The sequence below is a fragment of the Heterocephalus glaber genome, unplaced genomic scaffold (genome assembly GCF_053883595.1).
Source record: "Heterocephalus glaber isolate CG9 unplaced genomic scaffold, H.glaber_assembly_v1.0 deba00001687, whole genome shotgun sequence".
Taxonomy (NCBI): Eukaryota; Metazoa; Chordata; class Mammalia; order Rodentia; family Bathyergidae; genus Heterocephalus; species Heterocephalus glaber.
Genome location: NW_028258412.1, coordinates 22427165 through 22447422, shown reverse-complemented (window position 1 = coordinate 22447422; position 20258 = coordinate 22427165). Strand labels below are relative to the sequence as shown.

The following is a 20258-nucleotide window of genomic DNA, read 5'->3' as shown; positions in this document are numbered from 1 at the left end:
GTGCTTAGCATGTACAAAGCCTCGGCTTTAATAACCAGTGCCAAAAGAAAAGAAAAAATGCAACATTCATTGAGTTCATTTTCCTTTTATTTCACAATAATGCTTTGGAAAAGGCCCTCCCACATGTGGGCTCCAGCGTTCCTCCCTCCTCAGCCTCTCCAGGAGCTGGGGTCACAGGTGCTCATCACCATGCTCAGCTCCTATTTTTCTATCTTGTTCAAGGTCCTCAGTAGCAAATTAATCCATTTTCTTAACCTACAAAGTACTGTGTGAGTCCCAGCATGATACTCCTTAAAGAGTTGAACATTTAATACCATAGTATGCTAAACAGTTCCTGGAAATATGGCTGGATCTAAAGAAGTTACCTCTATGTACAGCAAGAGAAGTTCCTCCTCTTGTAAGTCATGTTCCCTCATGTAAACTCTTATAGACTTCTCTAAGATGGAGGGAATAAGTTCTGGGGCCGACACTCTATCGAACATTCGGAACACAATGGTGGTTGTATTTTCCTGGGTGACAGACAAGAAAGATGACATAAATGCAGACCCTGGTCACGACTGGGTACAATAAGCATAATAAGGTTGATGAGCCTAGAATTTTACCTTCTCTAAATCAGAGAGGGTCAATTTGCAGTTATATTTCCTATACAATGTGATCAGCTCCCTCAAGTTGTTTACCAAAGTCCGTAATTGACATACTTCCTCGGTATTTTGGTAATCCTTCTAAAATAAAAGTATTAAAGTGGTTAAAGATATAAAGTAAAAATGTGAGAGGGAAACAAAGTCAAACTTACTTCAAAGAATAGAAAAAAAAATGACCATGATTACATACATAACAAGAAACCTGCAATTTTGAAGCAACTAATGCTTTAAATTTTATAGAATTTAAAAAAAATGTTATAGAATAGTTCAATCCCCAGTACCAAAAAAAAAAAAAAAAATTATAGAACTCTACAAGTTTAAAAAAAAAAAATTATAGAATTCTACAAGTTTTTTTTTTTTTGGTACCGGGGATCGAACTCGGGTCCTTCCACTTGCGAGGCAGGCGGTGGAACCACTGAGCTAAATCCCTGGCCCAGAATTCTATAAGTTTAAAAAAACTTTATTGTGTAGAATTTTAACTAAAATTACTGAGTTATAAATTAACAGATATTAGAATGTCAAAATTTTCTTAAAAAAATAGAAAATTAACATTACCATAACTTCCTTTAGAACTATAGGTATACGTGGGTACACATATATCATTTATATCCTCCTCAAATGCCCTATCTATCTACATAGATCATGACCAGATATAGAGTTTTAACATTTTCTAACGTTTTATATATATGGAAAGGAATTTTTAATATTGGTAAAAGGCAACTAACAGGGAAAAGAGAAAGTAGTATTCAACAGCAAGTGGAAGAAAAAGAACTGGGCATGGGGGCAAACATCTGTAAGCTCAGCACTCGGGAGGCAGAAGAATTGCCACAAGTTCAAGGCCAGCCTGAGCTCCAAAGTGAGTTCAAGGCCAGCCTGAACAAGTCTGGATTACTACTACATACCCTGAAATTTATACAGCATGAGCCTGTCTCAAAAACCAAACCAAAAGCGGGGGGCTCTTTTATGGAAAAAAACATATTACAATGAGCAATCAGTAAACTGCTTAAAACTAAAGAATAACGGGCTGGGAATTTAGCTCAGTGGTTTCGCTGCTTGCTGTGCAAGTGCAAGGACCCGAGTTCGATCCCCAGCACCAAAAAAAAAAAACCTAAAGAATAAAATCCTCATTTAAAAGAATATAATCATTAGGTATAATTAATAACAAGAACTTTCTATATCAGAAAGCAATAGACTATTCTTGAGTTAGGTAATAAAAGAAGTATCATTATGTTTTAAAGCTAAAACATAGCACCTTTTTTTTTTTGGTACTGGAGATCGAACTCGGGACCTTGCGCTTTCGAGGCAGGCGCTGGAAACACTGAGCTAAATCCCTGGCCCAATCTACATAGCAGCTTTTTTTTTTTTAAAGCTAAAACATGAGAAATGTGATTTAATAATACATTTTAAGAGGCTGTGGATTTAGCTCAGTGGCACGGCGCCGGTCTCACAAGTGCAAGGTCCTGAGTTCAATCAATCCCCAGTACCAGAAAAAAAAAATTTTTTTAAGAAAAATATATTTTAAGGCCATAATTTTCTAGTACTGAAGAATGTAATAATTCAGAGGTGAGATTATAATATCTCATATATTAATCTAAACCAAATTATGATACTCTCAATAAACTTTTTTTGTTTTCTTTGCGGTATTGGGGATTGAACCCAGGGCTTTATACATGCTGGGTAAGTGCTCTACTACTGAGCTACATATCCAACACTTTTCTTATTTTTATTTTGAGAAAGGGTCTTGCTTAGTTGCCCAGGCTGGCCCTAAGGTTGAAATCCTCCTGCCTCAGTCTCCCTAGGAACCAAGATTACAGGTATCTACATTATCTCCCCCAATATAATGAACAATCTCAAAAATTTAGAAACTCTAAAAGGAAAAGAACTTGAAGAAATTTACAAGACAAATAATAAATTTATTTCATTAACCTCAAGTATAAAATCAACATTCCTGATCTTAGTTCCTGTTTTCTGCTGTTTATTTGTTTATTTGTTTTGTCTTCGGAGCTGGGGATTGAACCCAGGACCTCACCCATGTGAGGCACCCACTCTCAGCAAGCTATGTGGCTAGAGCACTGCTGTTTTTCCAGACTGACAGAAAGTCTCATGAATTTTACACTTCGATCTTTTAAAAAACAAAACAAAACAAAACACTGCTATTTTAGCCCTAATAGCTGTAGGAATACCTAGCAAATGCTGTCAGATAAAGCAAAGGCCTACTAGTTTTTTGTTTTGTTTTTTGAGACAGGGTCTTGTTATATATAATTCAGACTGGCCTTGAACTTACTATGTATCCCAGGCTGGCCTCCAACTCTCAGCAATCCTATGGCCTACTAGTTTAAACAGAAGAAATCCTGGTTGTACTCTGAAAACTAATCCTAATGTATTAGTAAGTTTTATTCTTTTAGGATTATGAAATACTGCTACTGCACAATACCCAATTACACTATTGAGGAGAATATTCTTATATTGTTTGCTTTTGGTTGGTTCCATTGAGAAAAAGAGCATTAAAATAGGCTCGTATTGTAATAGAAATATCACAAAGGAAAAAAGGAAATTTTTGATTTTGTGGATTTGAAAGGTACAAATAAAAGGAACATAAAAACAGAAACCTTAAGACATACATCTATTTGCAGATACTTTTCTCTACATACATGTAGACAAACTAACATAAAGTGACTGCTTCATTACTAAAAATCCATTCTCTACATCATACCAAGGAAATCCAGTGCCAAGAGGAAGCCAGTCCCAACTCATCTGTTCTTTCTGCTGTGAAAAATATCTCTGCCAGTTGAAGTCCATTTTCTGGCCAATTTGCCTTTAAAAAACATTACAGACCATTAAAAAATAGTGTTTCATGCTGCTGGGGTAGTGCCAAAAGTCTTTTCCACTTTAAGTATATTAGTATTACCTTATCCATTAATTCAAGGTTCCTGGCTGTTTGTTCCAACCATTTTGCAAGAATTTTCTGCAACACATATCATTAAAAATTCTCAATACAGAATCACTAAAATAACTAAATTCCTCCCTGACTATCTCTTAAAAATTGTTCATTTATTTTTGCAGCCCTGGGGGTTGAACCAGGGGCTCACGCATGCTCTACCACCGAGCTACACCTCTAGTCTTACGACAATTAAAAAAGCTAACTAACTGGTAGTACTGTAACTTGATCTTCAGTGATTTGATGTAACACAAATTAAGTGAAATCATCAAGAGTAGAACTCCTGGGAAAAACTCACCAGTCCTTCAGGTATAGTCCTTCTCACAAACGGGACCACCTCATTTTTAAACCACGGACAAAGGTCTTGCAAAGAGACTGGTGTAGAAATCGAGTTCAACAAGTTCTCAAGCATTTTCACATCAGACCTGCTTTCAAGATTTGCCTAAATATTACAGAGTGAGAAATTAGGGCTTATCTAACAAACCAAGACTGACCACCTTCCCAAGAGCAAAAACCTGTTATATTAGGAAGTCAACCCATGGAATATCTTACTGATTTAATGAGTGCTAAAAGTGATTTATCTATGCAAATGGTTCAAGTTGGGGGCCACAACCCACAAACTCTCCCATCAGTAAGTGCCGAATGATATATGAATTATGTAGCACAGGAACCAGCAGAGATGTGCTTTAAGGAAGACATATATGGAGATGATAGCACAAATGCTTACAAGCAATGTGTCTGCTAATGGCGCCACAACACAACACTTTTTGGTCCTAATACTATAGATCAACATCAGCCAACATTAAGGGAATTCAAATGAATAATTTTTTTAGGAGACCAGGTCTCACTATGTTGCCCAGGCTGGCTCCAACTTCCAGGCTTGAGAGGTCCTCCTGCTTCAGTCTCCTGAGCAGCTGGGACCATAGGTACTACTTAACCACAACCTGGGCTTCGATCAGTGAATACCTTAATAAAATGTTGCTTGTTGAACTAAGATTTGGAGCTATCTGGACTCCATGAGGTAAAATAATGTTCTACTGTATCTTTATAGTATTTCCTCTGATTTAGAATCATCACAGGGACAGGCATGTCTAATCAATCTGACAATATTCTATTACCCAATCATATGTGCCCCTGTTGGTTTCAACTGAGTCAGACCTCCATCTCAGGAGTTTAAAGGCTTTTAAGAAAAAATGCAAAATGTATTACCCGATGTCTCAGCCAAAGATACTGTGCACAGACAAGGTTTCCTTCTCTTAGTTGTAGCAAAATATCTTTAAGGTCATCTTCATTATTCAGGAATTCAATCCAAGAACTACTACTGAGAAGTCAAAGGAAGGAAAAAGTAGTTTAAAAACACACTAAGCTTATACTTTCCAAGTGAGTATCATTGTGCATATTAACTAGTTTGCTCTTTTAAAATTTTTCCTCATAAACCTTTAAAACAAATCCCAGTACTTGGGAGGCTGAGGCAGAAGGATCACCATGAGATGGAGACCAGCTGGGCTACACAGTGAGTTCAAGGGCAGGCTGGACTACATAGTGAGACCCTGTCTAAAGAAACAAAAAACAAAAGACAAAAACAAAAAAAAGAAGAAAAGAAAGCAATCCAGCAATATTTTTATAATACTTTTTTCAAACATCAAATTAGCAAAAATGAAACTTTTACAAGTTCTTGGTGAATGAATGAGAAAATGGGCAGGCACTCTTCTACTCTACCCAAACAATTACATATCCAAACTCTTATGCACATACATTTTGCCTCAACAACTGCATTTTCAGTAATTGAATTTATGTGTATTCATACATGCACCAAAAATATTACTTTCAAATATGAGCTATTATTACAGTTAGAACAGGAAGAGTCCCCAAAGGCTCATGTGGCAAAAGCCTGCTCCCCAATGCAGCAATGTCCAGGGGTACAAGATAACTGGATAAGGAGGACTCTAACCATTGGTGGATTCATCCACGGACAGATTCCCAACTTGAGGCATTACTGGGAAATGAAGGAAACTTAGGCCATGAAACCCAGTTGAAGCAGGTGGGTCAGGCGGCTTCCCTCGGGGACTACATCTTGTCCCAAGCCCTTTCTGCTCTGGCTCTCCTCTCTCTGGCCCAGTGCATCAGGAGGTGAACTGTGTGGCCCTAGCACATACTCCCTGACATGATGCTCTGCCGAACTCTTGCCCAGAAGCAAAGAAGCCAAGTGACCATGGTCTGAAATCTGAAACCACGGGCCATAACTAATTTCTCCTCCTTTTAGTGGTTTCTGTTAGTGATAAAAAGTTGACTAACACAGACATCCCTGTGTTATCAGGATAAATTAATAAAAGGAGGCCAGGGATTTAGCTCAGTGGTTCTGTCGCCTGCCTCGCAAGTGCAAGGACCCGAGTTCGATCCCTGGTACCAAAAAAAAAAAAAAAATTTAATAAAAGGAAATGAACCAGTGGAAGATATAAGAGAATGATTATGAGAAAAACATATTCATATTTTTTAAATGACACAACTGGGCATGGTGGCACATGTCTGCAATCCCAGCACTTCAGAGGCTGAGGCGAAAGATCACCCTGAGTTTGAGGCCAGCCTGGGCTACATATAGCCTGGATGTCAAAAAAAATAACCCCCAAAAGACAAGGAGGTCCTTAAGCCAATTGTTTTTTGCTAGACAGATAATACTTTCCATCATTTGAACACCCCAGCTCTTCCTCTCCAAGTAAGACAAACTTATCTAAAAGAATGCTGTATTTTTCCACAATATTCTAAACTTCTAATTAATTTATATTGTAAAAATTAAAAACAGAATGTACACACCTGAATTTTTCTGGCCCAAATGCTCCATAAAAAGTAGTCAACTTTGCATGAGCCCTTAGTACCTAAAGAAGACAGAACTTGATAATCTGAATGTTGTATGCAATGACATCAAATTTAAAAACACCAAAAATTAGGATCATTCTACTTCAGAAGTCTCACATTATCATTTTATCCACATTACAGGTCAACCCCATTAATCCAACTAGCTTTATTTAATATACATCCCAAATGGAATAATGAAAACATTTCCAATCACATTTAATTATAAAGGGACACACATATTAATTATATTGCCCTTCAAAAAATCATTTTTCACAATGACGTAAGTGACATTATAAAACTTAGCTGAATTATACAAACTTTACTTTGAGAGTTTACAGCTATATACACTCTTGTACATGCACCCATGTATTTGGGGATTATCATAATTATCATCAGTTTACATTTGAGAATTTAGCAGATATCAGGATCTATGGGAAACAGTTTTTAGGAGTTATTTCCCATGACCTCTAAGTGACTCTATAAGGAAGATACTATTAATAGTCCCATTTTGGAAACAAGTAAGCTGAGATATTAAAATAACAACTTGCTCCTGAAGAAATGCAAGCCTATGTTGAAAGGGAGAAAATTGTGAAGGCTCATTCACCCCCAAATTAATCTCATGTAATTACCTCTATCAAGCCTTCAGAATAGAAGGGAACAGTTTTATCTTCTTTCTTCAAAAGCTAAGGATGAAAATAAAACATCTGCTATATTAAGTTTTTCATTAAAAAGGAGGAGCTTTCTGTGAATTAATAGAAAACATTACCATTGATAATAAACTGCATTTAATTCTGAAATGAACAGAAAATAAGGAAATTACATTTTTTAAAAAAATGCATTATATGAAAACAGCCTACAACAATTTGCCCATGTTATATTTTGATTTTATGGACTATAACGAGCAATTGTACTCATAGGACACTGACAGGAACACTTTACTATGAAAATGTCATTACTGGGCCAGGGACTTAGCTCAGTGCTTCCACTGCCTGCCTCGCAAGCCCAAGGACTGGAGTTCGATCCCCAGTACCAAAAAACCCAAAAAAACCCAAAAGATCTATAATAAGCCAGGCATGGTGGCCCATGAGTGTAACTCCAGCACTCTGGAGTCTAAGGCAGGAAGATCACTGTGAGTTTGAGGCCAGCCTGGGCCACACTGTGAGTTCAAGGCCAATTTGGACCACAGAGTGGGACCCTGTCTCCAAAAAAAAAAAAAAAATCAGGGCCGGGGATTTAGCTCAGTGGTTCTGCTGCCTGCCTTGCAAGAGCAAAGTCCTGAGTTCAATCCCCGGTACCAAAAAAAAAAAAAAAAAGAAAAATCTACAAGAGAAAAAGACTATTTTTTTTGGTATCGCGGTCAAACTCAGGTCCTTGCACTTGTGGGGCAGGTGCTGGAATCACTGAGCTAAATCCCCAGCCCAAAAAGAATCTATTTTTAAATATTCTTTTTGCATAATACACACAGGTACAAACATTATAAAAACTTACCCTCTACTTCATGCCCATTAGGATGACTAATATCACAAAAGAGAAACAACATGAGTTGGAAAGGCTGTGGAAAAAGTGGAACCTGTGCACACTGCTGGTGGGAATGTGAGATGGTGCAGCCATGTGGAAAACAAGGAGGCAGCTCCTCAAAAACTCAGACGTGGAATTAACATATGATCCACCAATTCCACCCATGGGTAGATACTCAAAGGAACTGAAAGCACAGACTCAAACAGATATTTGTACAACCATGTTTATAGCAGCATTCCTCTCACAATAGCAAAAATATGGAACTCAAGTGCCCATCAGAGGGTGAATGGCTATGCAAAATGTGGCCTACCTACATACAATGAATATTATCCAGTAACGCAAAGAAATATAGTACTGACACACACTTCAACAGCACAGACCCTGAAAACAGGCTAAGTCAAAGAAGCCAGATATAAACACCACGTATTTCATTTATGTATTTGTAACGTCCAGAGTAGGCACATTGAGTAGGGACAGCAGAGAGACTCGTGTTTGCCTGAGTTGGGATGGATGAGATTGACAGTGGCTGTTACAGTGTGGGGTTTGTGTCTGGGGCAATGAAAATGATATAAAATTGATGGCGATAATGGCTGCACAAATTCAGTAACTAGCTGGGTGTGATGGCACACCTGTAATCCCAGCACTCAGGAGACTGAGGCAGGAGGATCACTGTGAGTTTGAGGCCACCCTGAGCCACATAGTGAGTTCACAGCCTGGACTATATGGCAACACCTTGTCTCAAAAAAACAAATGAACAAAAAAATTCAGTAAATATACTAAAAGTCACAGAGCTTTAAATGGGTGAATTGCATGATGCTAATTATCTCAACACAGCTATAATTCTAAAAAGTTTTTTTTTCTTTTAGATCAGGCATGCCAGCATACACATATAATCCCAGCACTCTAGGAAGGTGAGGCAGATTACAAGTTCAAGCCCAGTCTGGGGGCTTTTAGCAAGACCTTCTTTCAGAATAAAGATGGGCTAGGGGAGCCAAGGATGTAGCTCAGTGGCACCTTGGCTGCTTGGCAAACACAAGGTCTTCAGTTTGATCCTTGGTACCAAAAAAAAGGGGGGGGCGCTAGGGATATAGCTAGGTGTGAAAGCCCTGAGTTTAGTTCTCAGTGCCACCAAAAAAAAAAAAAAGGCCAAGCATGGTGACACATGCCTGTAATCCCAGCACTCAGGAGGCTGAGACAGGAGGATCACTGCAAGTTTGAGATCAGCCTGAGCTACACAGTGAGTTCAAGGCCAGCCTGAATTACAGAACAAGACCTTGTCTCAAAAATTTTTTTTAAAGTTTTATTTTTAAGAAATTGCTATACAGATATAGGAAAATAGAAAAAAAAAACAACCCCACAATATTTAAGGTGGTAGAATGATGCATGATAAAAACAAATTCTCCCAAGAAAGAAAGAAAGAGAAAAAGAAAAGACTGATCCCTTACCCTGGTTTTGGCATAGTTGAGCATCTGCTGGGTAGTCTCATAGGTTATCCACTGGGCCTCTAGGCAGTAATTCACCACAAACTCATCATCCTGGCTCACAAACGCAGACACAGTAAGGCAACTGAGCGCTGACCAACACAACACTGCAGTGCTGGGATTATATCCTGAGTGGCTGGGAACACATACCTGGATTTTATGCAGATTTTCCTTTGCTTCATCTACCAGGTGCTGCCACTTGGTCTGCTCGCTGGTGTCCACAGAACACAAAGCTAGTTTTTCCAATATATTATTTGCTTTTACCTTGTATACAAGCTGTAACATAAACATGCCACATGAAGTGACTTGAAGTATGGGAATAACTGAAGATGATCGATTCTAACAGCAAGTTGTGTCACATACACTATTATGAAAAAAGATGAATCCTCATGCGGCTCAGGATTAAAAATTAAAGAAGATGAGCCAGGTGTGGTGGTGCATACCTGTAAGCCCAGCACTCGGGAGGCTGAGGCAGGAGGATAACCATAAGTTGGAGGATGGACTGGGTACATAGTGAGTTCAGGGCCAGCTTGGACCACATAATGAGACCCTGTCTCAAAAAAAAAAACCAACCAATTTGGGGCCAGGGATTTAGCTCAATGGTTCTGCTACCTGCCTTGCAAGTGCAAAGTCCCGAGTTTGATCTCTGGTACCAAAAAAAAACCAAACCAACCAACCAAAGAACAATAACAACAAAAAGATTAAAGAAAGTAACCCTTAGATATCAGAAAAGTAATCTGGATTATTAGGAATTATGAAAACCATTTTTTAAAACTGAGATCTTCCTGGATGTATCAATTATCGCACTAAGAATTTTACGTGAGCTAAGACATGGAAGCAACCTAAATTGTCCATGAATGATAAATGGATTTTTAAAATGTAGTATATATACAAGATGGAATACTATTAAGCTTTTAAAAAAGAAGGAAATTCTGTCATTTGCAATGATATGGATGAACCTGCAGGACATTATGCTAAGTAAAATAAATCAGGTACAAAAGGAAGATACATGATCTCATATACATGCAGAATCTAAAAGAATAGAGTTTTTAAAGAAGTAAAGAGCAGAATAGTGGTTACAATAGGCTGGGGAAGAGAGTGGACAGAGAAAGGAAAGATGTTGATTAATGGTACAAATTTTCAGTGAGACAGGAGGAATAAGTTTTAGAGACGACTGAACAACATGGTGACTTTATAGTCAATAATGTATTGTGTAGCCTGCCTCGGAAGCGCAAGTCCTAAGTTTGATGCTCGGTACCAAAAAACAAAACAAAACAAAATAATGCATCATGTAGCTGGGCATGGTGGTGCCCATCTGTGACCCTAGCACTCTGGAAGACTGAAGTAACAGGATCACAAGTTCAAGCCCAGGCTGGGTAACTTAGTGACTTAGTGAGACCCTGTCCCAAAATTTAAAAAGGGGTGGGGTCTGAAGCTGAATGTGAAGTCCTGGTTTCAGTCCCAGTATTTCACACACACATTAAAAAAATAATAATGCATTATATATTTTCAAAATTATTAACAGACATCAAATGTTTTTAAGCACACACAAAATGACAAGTACATAAGGTAACTGATATATTAGGTTGATTTAACCACTGCACAATGTAAACACTTATCAAAATATTACATTACACTCCATAGGTATATACAATGATTATTTGTCAACTAAAAAACGTTTTAGCTGGACATGGTGGTGTATGTCTGTAATCCCAGCACTCCAAGAGGCTGAAGCAGAAGGATTCCAAGTGTAAGCTCAGCCTGGGCAGCTTAACAACTTAGCAGGCCCTGTCTCAAGATAAAAAATGAAAAAGGGCTGGGGATGTAGCTCAGTGCAAAGACCCTGGCTTCAATCTCCAACACTGCTTTATTAAAAAAAAGTTTTATCTGAATTACCTCATTTAATTCTCATAAAAATTCTGAGAAGTGTTTACATCTCATCATAATCCTTTGGGATAATTACTAACATCCCTATTTTCCAAACACTAAATCTAAGACCCAAGAAAAGTCCAGTAATATGTGTCAAATTAATTAGCCCAAAAGTAATGGAGCTGAGTTTGTTTTGTTTTTATTAAAAAAAATTTTTTTTTGGTACCAGGGATCAAACTCAGGAACTTGCGCTTACCAGGCAGCACCACTGAGCTACATCGCTGGGCCCTTTGTTTTTCTTTCAAAAGACAGGGATGGTGGTACATGCCTGTAGTCATAGCATTTTGGGAGACTGAGGCAGGAGGATCACAAGTTAGAGTATAGTCTGGGAAATTTAGTGACCTAGCAAAGACTTGTTGTCAAAATTAAATAAATAGGGCTGGGGATGTACCTTAGTGTGAAGGTCTTGGGTTCAGTCTCCAGTACCAGAATTTTTTTAAAAAGAGAGAGTCTTGGGCTGGGGATTTAGCTCAATGGTTCCACCACCTGCCTCGCAATCACAAGGACCAGAGTTCAATCCCCAGTACCAAAAAAAATAAAAATAAAGAGAGAGAGTCTCACTACGTCATTTAGGCTGGCTTCAAACTCCTGATGATCCTTCTGCCTTGGCCTCTCAGTAGCTGGGACTACAGGTAACATGCCGGCCACCATGTGCAGCTTGGAGCTGGTCTTCCAAGGCGACCACAGAATTAAGGTTCATGTCTTGTTTTCTTTTTCTTTTTTTTGGTAGCGGGGATCAAACTCAGGACCTTGTGCTTATAAGGCAGGTGCACTGCCAGTGAGCTAAATTCCTGGCTCTCATGTCTTGTTTTCTAACTCTGTCAAAGATTCTTTAGTGGCTAGACTTAGAAACATTCAAAATTTCAGGTTTTTCTATGTGCAGAATATCAATTTTGACAGATTTTTGGTTCTGAAAGTTAAATATGGTAACAAAGAGTAGTTTCTCCACTTCTCTCATTCTTTTCATAGGTCTTTTAACTTTTTGTTCCATTCTCTCTCTCTCTCTTTTCTTTCTTTCTTAGTACTGTTGACTGAATCCAGGACATTCTCACAAAGCTACATCCTCAGCCCTTTTGTTTTGGTACCGGAGATCGAACTCGGAACCTTGTGTTTGAGAGGCAGGCAGCGGAACCACTGAGCTAAATCCCTGGTCCTAGCCCTTTTTTAATTTGAGAAAAGATTTCCCTAAATTGCCCAGGCTGGGCTCAAAACTGTCCTGCCTCAGCTTCACAGAGCTAGTATTTCTATTCAGTCTTTAAATGAAATCTCTTAGATATTCAAAAGGGCAATAATACAACAAATACTCATGTGCTCATCACCCTTAAGAAATAGGGCATAGGGCCGGTTATTTAGCTCAGTGGCAGCACACCTGCCTCACAAGCGTAAGGTCCTGAGTGCAATCCCAGGTCCAAAAAATAAATGAAATAGGGCATAAGGTGGGTGTGGTGATGCATGCCTGTTATCCTAGCACTTGGGAAGCTGAGGCAGGAGGATCTCTGTGAGTATGAGGCCAGCCTGGGCTACATAATAAGTTCAAGGTCAGCCTGGGCTACAAAGCAAGACCCTGACTCAAAAAGAAAATGAAAAGAAAAAGAGCATTATCCCAATACAGCTAAAACCCAGTCTTCTTCACGAATACACTGTCCCCCTTCTCCCACAAGAAGTATCTATTATTTTGCTCTTCGTACTTAATACTCCTTTGATTTACTTACTCCTTTAGTCATACATAGGATTATTCTACATGTGTAAAATGCTATATATTTAAAATACCGGGCTGGGGATTTAGCTCAGTGGTTTTGCCGCCTGCTGTGCAAGTGCAAGGACCGGAGTTTGATCCTCAGTACCATAAAATAAAATAATATACCACCACATGGGCACTGTCCACCCATTGGGTAAACATTAACCCTTTAATGAACTACAATCAGGCTGTCTCCTGCACTCCTCCTCAGGAAACACACTTTTCAAGAGATTCAGTGATGCCCATACACTAAAAACATCAGTTGAACTTCAGCATTGATATGACCTTCTCTGTAGCATCTGCAATTGACAATCATTCTCTACTCAGCTTAAAATTTATCTCCTTGGCTTCTGGACTGGTGCATTCCTGGGTTTTCTTCCTTGATTTCCTCCTACACGTGTGGATCACGTGTGGACCCTTTCTCCTGTCTCTCACGGGCTGGTGCCCAGGGTCTCCTACTCAGATCTCTTTCCACTCCACACGTTCTCCTGCTGTGCATTCTCCCCAGGTGCTGAGCCTCTCCTCTGGGTTTCCCTACGTCCCGTCAGCTCAGGTCACCCCCTGGTTTCCTAGCAGACACTCCTAGTTCCCCGGGTTCCTAACAGCCAACGTTTATAAAGCAGAATTCTTGATCTTGTTACCAGAACCTGTTCTTCCACTCACATTCCTCATTTTAGGCAAGGTCACCACCACCCAATGTGTATACTGAGCCAGGTCCTCCTGGCCAGTTTCCAGTCTTCTGCCCCTCCCTGTATTTACCCACTGCACCCTGCTGATTCTACTGTGTATATACCTATCAGCCGCTCTCCCTCTCTCATACAGCTCCACTGCATAGCACAGCTTCGCTCTCCCACAGAAAGTTGCTTCAGCTCCTGATTGACATTTGAACCTTTTGGTTGAGGCTTTTCCAGACAACTCTCTGTCTTTCCAAACTGCCCACCCAAGGCATTTTGTGGCTCAAAATTACTTCCTCATCACCTGCAGGATGAAACCTCAATCCTCTGCAGTGCACGTGAGGCCCTCCAGGCTCTGGCCCATTCACTTCCTTTCGCTCCCTTGCTCGTAGAACCCCACTCTGGCCCAAACCACTAGGAGTTCCCGGAAGCATCCAAGGCCTCCCTACTCTGCCGTGTATTAATCACAAGGCTGCTCACACTACCTGCCAATGCTTTATGTCTGCGTCTCCTCAGCATCAAGTCCACCAAAGAAATGCCTGTTATAGGGACAAATATACCTCAACACCCACACTTACCTCAACATCTAGTCCAAACTGAATGGCAAAACTCTCAGCTTCTGCAAATCTGTGTTTGTGAAGTAACCGACTCAATCTGGTAAGTGGGAACAGAAATTTCATTAAATGTTTATCAACCAGGAAATGAGTTTTTCATTAAGGTCTAAGGAGCAAAAGAATGTGAGATGGTTACCTGTTTTCTGGTAAAGCTTCTGTAAGATACCTGAGCACTAAAACTGAGATGCAGTCTTCAGAGAATCTGAAAAATGATAGTGCTGTAAATGCACTTGTCATTTCACATTGAGTAAATTTTAACTTAGATAAGCTGTTATTTAACAACTTATCTGATAAAACAAAACATGACCTACTTTGGATCAGTTTTGTAAATTCCTTCCAGAAGGTAAATAGTATCCTACCAATATAAAAAAAAATGATTAAAACTCAAATATAAAAGCAATTCATTTTATAATTACTAGAGTAACAAATGGTTCTATCAAAAATTATTCATCAGTCACAAGTGCAAGGTCCTGAGTTCAATCCCTGGTACAAAAAAAAAAAAATTATTATTCAGTGGATTATTTTTTCCGGTACAGGGAATTGAACTTAGGACCTTGCACTTGGCAGGCAGGCATGGCACCACCAAGCTAAATTCCTGGCCCCTCATCGATGGATTTTAAAATTAATCCAGGGGGCCAGGGATTTAGCTCAGTGGTTCCATCACGTGCCTTGCAAGCACAAGGTCCTGAGTTTGATCCCTGGTACCAAAAAATAATAATAATAATAATAATTAAAATCAATCCAGGGCCGGGGCCCTAATGGCAGGTAGCCTACATAAAAATATAAGGGACAAGCGCAAGGACCCGAGTTTGATCCCCGGTACCAAAAAATAAAAAGAAAAAAAAAAAATATATATATATATACTATATATAAATATATATAGTATATATATATAATATATATAACATATATATAATATATAGTATATATTATATATATTATATATAATATATATTATATATATTATAATATAAAATATATATTATATAAATATATATCATATATATATACATATATAAGGCACAGAAAGCGCTGCTGTTGTCACTTGTAGCTCACTGGCTTAGAGCCTTCTGCCTGCCATGAACTGTTTCTCCTCTACCATGCCATCCTGCCTTGGAGCCAGCTCATTATGGACTGAAACCTCTACAAACTAGGAGCCAAAATAAACCTTTCCTCCTTTAACTTTGGATATTGGGTATTTTGTCTTAGCAACAAGAAAAGTAACCAAGACACATAGGACATAAAACTAACCCATGTAGTACTTGTGCCAAAAGAGTTTAACATAGTCTAATCACGATGAAAACATTAGACAAATCCAAACACAAAAACACTTACAAAACCATACTCTGAGACTTCAAAAATGTCAATATCTCGGGCCAGGGATCTAGCTCAGAGGTTTCACCACCTGCCTCGCAAGCGGAAGGACCTGAGTTCAATCCTCGGTACCAAAAAAAAAAAAAAAAAAAAAAAAAAGAAAGAAAAATGTCAATATCTTAAAGTAGACAGGGCCGGGGATTTCGCTCAGTGGTTTTGAGCCTGCTGCGCAAGTGCAAGGACCCGAGTTCGATCCCAGGTACCAAAAAAAAAAAAGTAGACAAAAGATTCAGAACTGTTCTAGATTATACTACCTCCTGACCAATACAACTAAATTCCGTAAGACAGCCTCAATTAGATCTTGGATGAAGAAAAAAATATAGCTTTCAAGTAAGTGGTATAATTGGTAAAATTTGAAATTGGAATGTATATTTCACAATAGTATCATGTTAATGTTAAATTGTCCAATAGTAATAACTTGTACTATAGAATGCCCTTATTGTTAAAAGGTATTTCCAGGGCCATGGATTTAACTCAGTTGTGCTGTGCCTTCCTGCCAAGTACAAAGTCCTGAGTTGGATCCCCAGTACCGGAAAGAAAAAAAAAAAAGATATTTCCAGTCAGGCATGGTGCCGCACATCTGTAATGCCAGACAGGAGGATTGCCACAAGAGTTTAAGGCCAGCTTGGGCTACATAGTGACTTCAGGGCCAGCCTGGACTACATGGTCAGACCATCTCAAAAAAGCAAAAAAAAATTTTTTAATTAAAAAATAAAAGACATTTGCTTAAACATTTAGAGGTGACAGGTCAGGAAGTCTACAAATAATTTCTAAATGGTTTGGAATAATAGACTATATGGTATTTGTGCGTATATATTAAAAAAAATGGTAAAATCTTTTTTTAAAAAGACTCCAATGTAAAATAAATTAAAATGTCACACTAAATTATTATATACAATTATTACATGTTAATCCAAAAACTTTTAAATGATTAAGGAGATGGAAATATTAACTACTTTAACTTATTTATTATACACTTTATTCATGTAGTATACTCCATGAATTTGAACAATTAAAATAATACTTAAAAACAAATGCACAACTCCCAAAAGTTAATTATTATTTATACTTCCTGCAGATATTTAATAAAGTTGGAGAGATGAGTGATGTTTTATTTACCTGATTTTCTTTTCTTTCTTTATTACTTTTTTTGGGGGGGTACAGGGGATTGAACTCAGGTCCTTGCACTTGCGCAGCAGGCAGCAAAACCACTGAGCTAAATCCCTGGCCCTCTTTTTTTTTTTTTGAGACAAGGTCTCACTATGTAGTTCAGGAGGCTGGTCTTGAGTTAACTACATAGGCCAGGGTAGCCTCAAACCGTAGTGATCTTCCTGCCTCAGCCTCCCAAGAGGCTGAGATTACAGGCCTGTGCCACCATGTCTGGTTTCTTTTTCCTTTTTTATATGAAGATTGACATTGGTCATGTAAGTGTATTTGACAAACTCTGCTAGTAATGAATGCAGGTACAAACCTGAGATCTATCCAGGTGTTTTACTAGCTTCTACTCACAGTTAGATTAATTATTGTTAAAATCATTATAAAGTACTTTAAAATATGTACAAACTTACCGTGCTAATTCCTGATTGAACAAGAGAAGAAACCCTAGATATTTCCAAAGAATATAGTATTTCCATTGTAGGTAATGCATAAACCACAAGGTTTTTCATCTAAGAGAAATAGAAAAGCAATTAACTTAGCAGGTTAATATAACCCTACACACATAAGATAGCACTTGACAATCACAACCACATATTCAAAACATTCATATACAAAGCTAATGCAAAAAAATCCTTTATAGGCAAGCTTGTTACTGTATAACTTAAATATTACAGATAAATTTATGTTCTATTCTACCTTCTACATCTATTGCATGAAAATTTATATAAGTCCATTCCACAATTTGTATTTAACGGTGAAAGTAATTCCTGACTCCCAGAATTTTACAAGAATCACCCTAATAAACATTTTCTTAGGAATGTTTTTTGTTCCTAAAATGCTGTTTAAAATATGCAGCCAAGGCACAGGGATTTAGCTCAGTGGCACCATGCCTGCCTTGCAAGCTCAAGGTCCTGAGTTCGATACCTGGTACCGCAAAAAAAATAAAGTAAAATATGCAACCAAGATTTATATCCCTTTTCTTTGAAACAATAAAAGAATTCTGCAAGATTATTTCTGATTTGTCAACTATTTGTGAGCTAAGAACTAATATACTGTGAGCACTACTTACTATCTACTTTTGTGTTAATAAATGCTTTTTTTTTTTGGTACCAGGGATCGAATTCGGAACCTTTTGCCTGTGAGGCAGGCAGCAGAACCACTGAGCTAAATCCCCGGCCCCAGTAAATGCTATTTGTAACACACAGTATGGACAAGAAATAAAATTCTCCAATACCTTCTTATTAGCTGTAGTTGTCAGAGCTACTAACTTGAGATTTGTAATCCCTTGCCTAAAATGAGAAAAGAAGCTGTGAGTAAACCAAACAAGCTTTACTGATCACTAGATATAAGCCTCATTAATGTGATATTCTTACATAAATGTTAAAATGGACTTGAGAGGACACTGGATTCTATTTCTCCATGTTTATGGCCCAGACTGATATTCTATCTCTTTTTTGGTACCAGGGATCGAACTTGGGACCTTGTGCTTACAAGGCAGGCAGTGGAACCACTGAGCTAAATCCCCGGCCCCTGATACTCTATCTCAAACAACTCTTGAAGGTTCATATTGTCTTTTTGTTCCCAATGGAAAAAAGACAAACAGCAAATCAGTCCTTATTCTACTACACTGTTTTACAGTGTGGTTTAGAATACAAAACATAATAAAATGATCTGAACGAAACCAGACACAAAACCCAGTGTGAAGAGAAGGGACACTGTCCTAGCTAGAGTTCCAACGCACCAGGTAACTGATGAAAGAGAATCTGCTTCCGTGGTAAGAAGAAAGTCCTCTATGTGAAGAGATGGCCAGTTCCAGATGGGGGCGAGAGTGTAAGTATCCCACAAACTCAGCACGTTCTGCAAGAGACACTGCACTCATATATCGTAATGGTTATAAATTTACATTTCAGGATATATTTTTTATATGTATAGTGAAATAAAGCCCAGTACATAAGACAGTAATCTAGCCCAGCTGAAGTCCTTGGCCTTGAAAGTTTTTTTCTTTTTTTTTGAGGCAGGTTCTCCCTTTGTAGTTCAGGCTGGCCCTAACTCAGTATATAGCCCAGGCTGGCCTCAAACACTTGGTAATCCTCCTCCCTCAGCCTCCCAAGTGCTGGGATTACAGGTGTGCACCACTATGCTGGGCTCCTGTATCCTCCATATCTTTTTTTTTTTGTACCAGGGATCGAACTTGGGTCCTTCCTCTTGCGAGGCAGGCGGCAGAACCACTGAGCTAAACCCCCAGCCCCTGGGCTCTTGTAAGTTTGACAATAGTTTTTCTCTTAAAAGTAACATTGGAGCTAGAGGTACAGATCAGTGGTAAAGCACTTGCTTTGCATGAGTTCCCAGGTTCCACTCCCAGCTCCACAAACAAATAAACAAAAAACATAATATCAAGTGAAAACACTGGCAAAGGAATATCAGAAACATACATCAGTATCAAGAACGAAAAGTAGATTGTCTATCAGCTGAAATTTCACTGCACCTAAAAAAGAGAAAGCAAGATGTCTAAGAATTTTATTTTCATGCTACCTATATAGCCATACTAAAATTAAAATCATATTTCTAGAAAGCTAGAACTACATTTACTTTTTAAACAATAATTGAAGGATTTACTATCTATCTAACAAAATTATACAGTAGCTGTTATCAAACAACTAGCACAAAAGGAGAAGAAAAAAATGACTTAACGAAAATGTCTGGGGGCCGGGGATTTAGCTCAGTGGTTCTGCTGCCTGCCTCGAAAGTGCAAGGACCCGAGTTCGATCCCCGCTACCCAAAAAAACCCAAAACAAAACAAAAATGTCTGACAGGGCCAGGCACTTAGCTCAGTGGCACTGCGCCTGCCTCATAACTGCAAGGTCCTGAGTTCAATCCCTGGTACCACAAAAAAATATTTGACAATTGGCTGGGCATGGTGGCACATGCCTATAATCCCAGCACTTGGGAGGCTGAGGCAGGAGGATCACCATGCGGCCTGCCTGGGCTACGTAATAAGTTGAAGGCCTGCCTGAACTACATACCAAGACCCTGTCTCAAAAAAACAAAACAAACAAAAAAATCTGACATAATATGCAGGAACTGCCAAAGCTTTAGTATTTAATAATTAAGAACATTAGCTGGTGGCATACGCCCGTAATCCCAGCAGCACTCAGGAAGCTGAGGGAGGAGAATCATCTAAAGTTCCAGGACAGCCTGGGCTACACAGTGAGCTCAAGCCCAGCCTGAACTACATAGCGAGACCCTATCTTACAAAACAAAAACAAAAAACGTTAAAGCAACTGAACAAGTTCCCTCCCCACCAAAAGAGCCCCCACACTTTACAGTATTAACCTGTCTA

At 38.7% G+C, this 20258-nt stretch overlaps 1 protein-coding gene across 14 annotated transcripts in view; it reads right to left on the bottom strand.

Annotated features, from left to right (window-relative positions):
- Kntc1 (kinetochore associated 1) overlaps positions 1-20258 on the bottom strand; it is an 86736-nt gene that overhangs the window by 51464 nt on the left and 15014 nt on the right. For 8 of the 14 annotated variants that reach the window (XR_015446189.1, XR_015446190.1, XM_087198071.1 and 5 more), the window contains 17 exons: positions 19351-19403; positions 18660-18775; positions 18153-18207; positions 17329-17427; positions 14698-14741; positions 14523-14588; positions 14351-14426; positions 9582-9707; positions 9396-9485; positions 7062-7115; positions 6391-6452; positions 4789-4900; positions 3878-4021; positions 3550-3606; positions 3355-3456; positions 603-722; positions 366-509 (listed from right to left, as the gene is read on the bottom strand). Coding sequence is in view for 12 of the 14 variants with exons in the window: in XM_087198071.1 (XP_087054197.1) it covers positions 366-509; positions 603-722; positions 3355-3456; positions 3550-3606; positions 3878-4021; positions 4789-4900; positions 6391-6452; positions 7062-7115; positions 9396-9485; positions 9582-9707; positions 14351-14426; positions 14523-14588; positions 14698-14741; positions 17329-17427; positions 18153-18207; positions 18660-18775; positions 19351-19403 (1520 nt within the window). In the remaining 2 variants the exon portion in view is untranslated. The remainder of the gene's footprint in view (positions 1-365; positions 510-602; positions 723-3354; positions 3457-3549; positions 3607-3877; positions 4022-4788; positions 4901-6390; positions 6453-7061; positions 7116-9395; positions 9486-9581; positions 9708-14350; positions 14427-14522; positions 14589-14697; positions 14742-17328; positions 17428-18152; positions 18208-18659; positions 18776-19350; positions 19404-20258) is intronic. The other 6 variants (XM_087198072.1, XM_087198074.1, XM_087198080.1 and 3 more) reach the window with 5 other exon arrangements.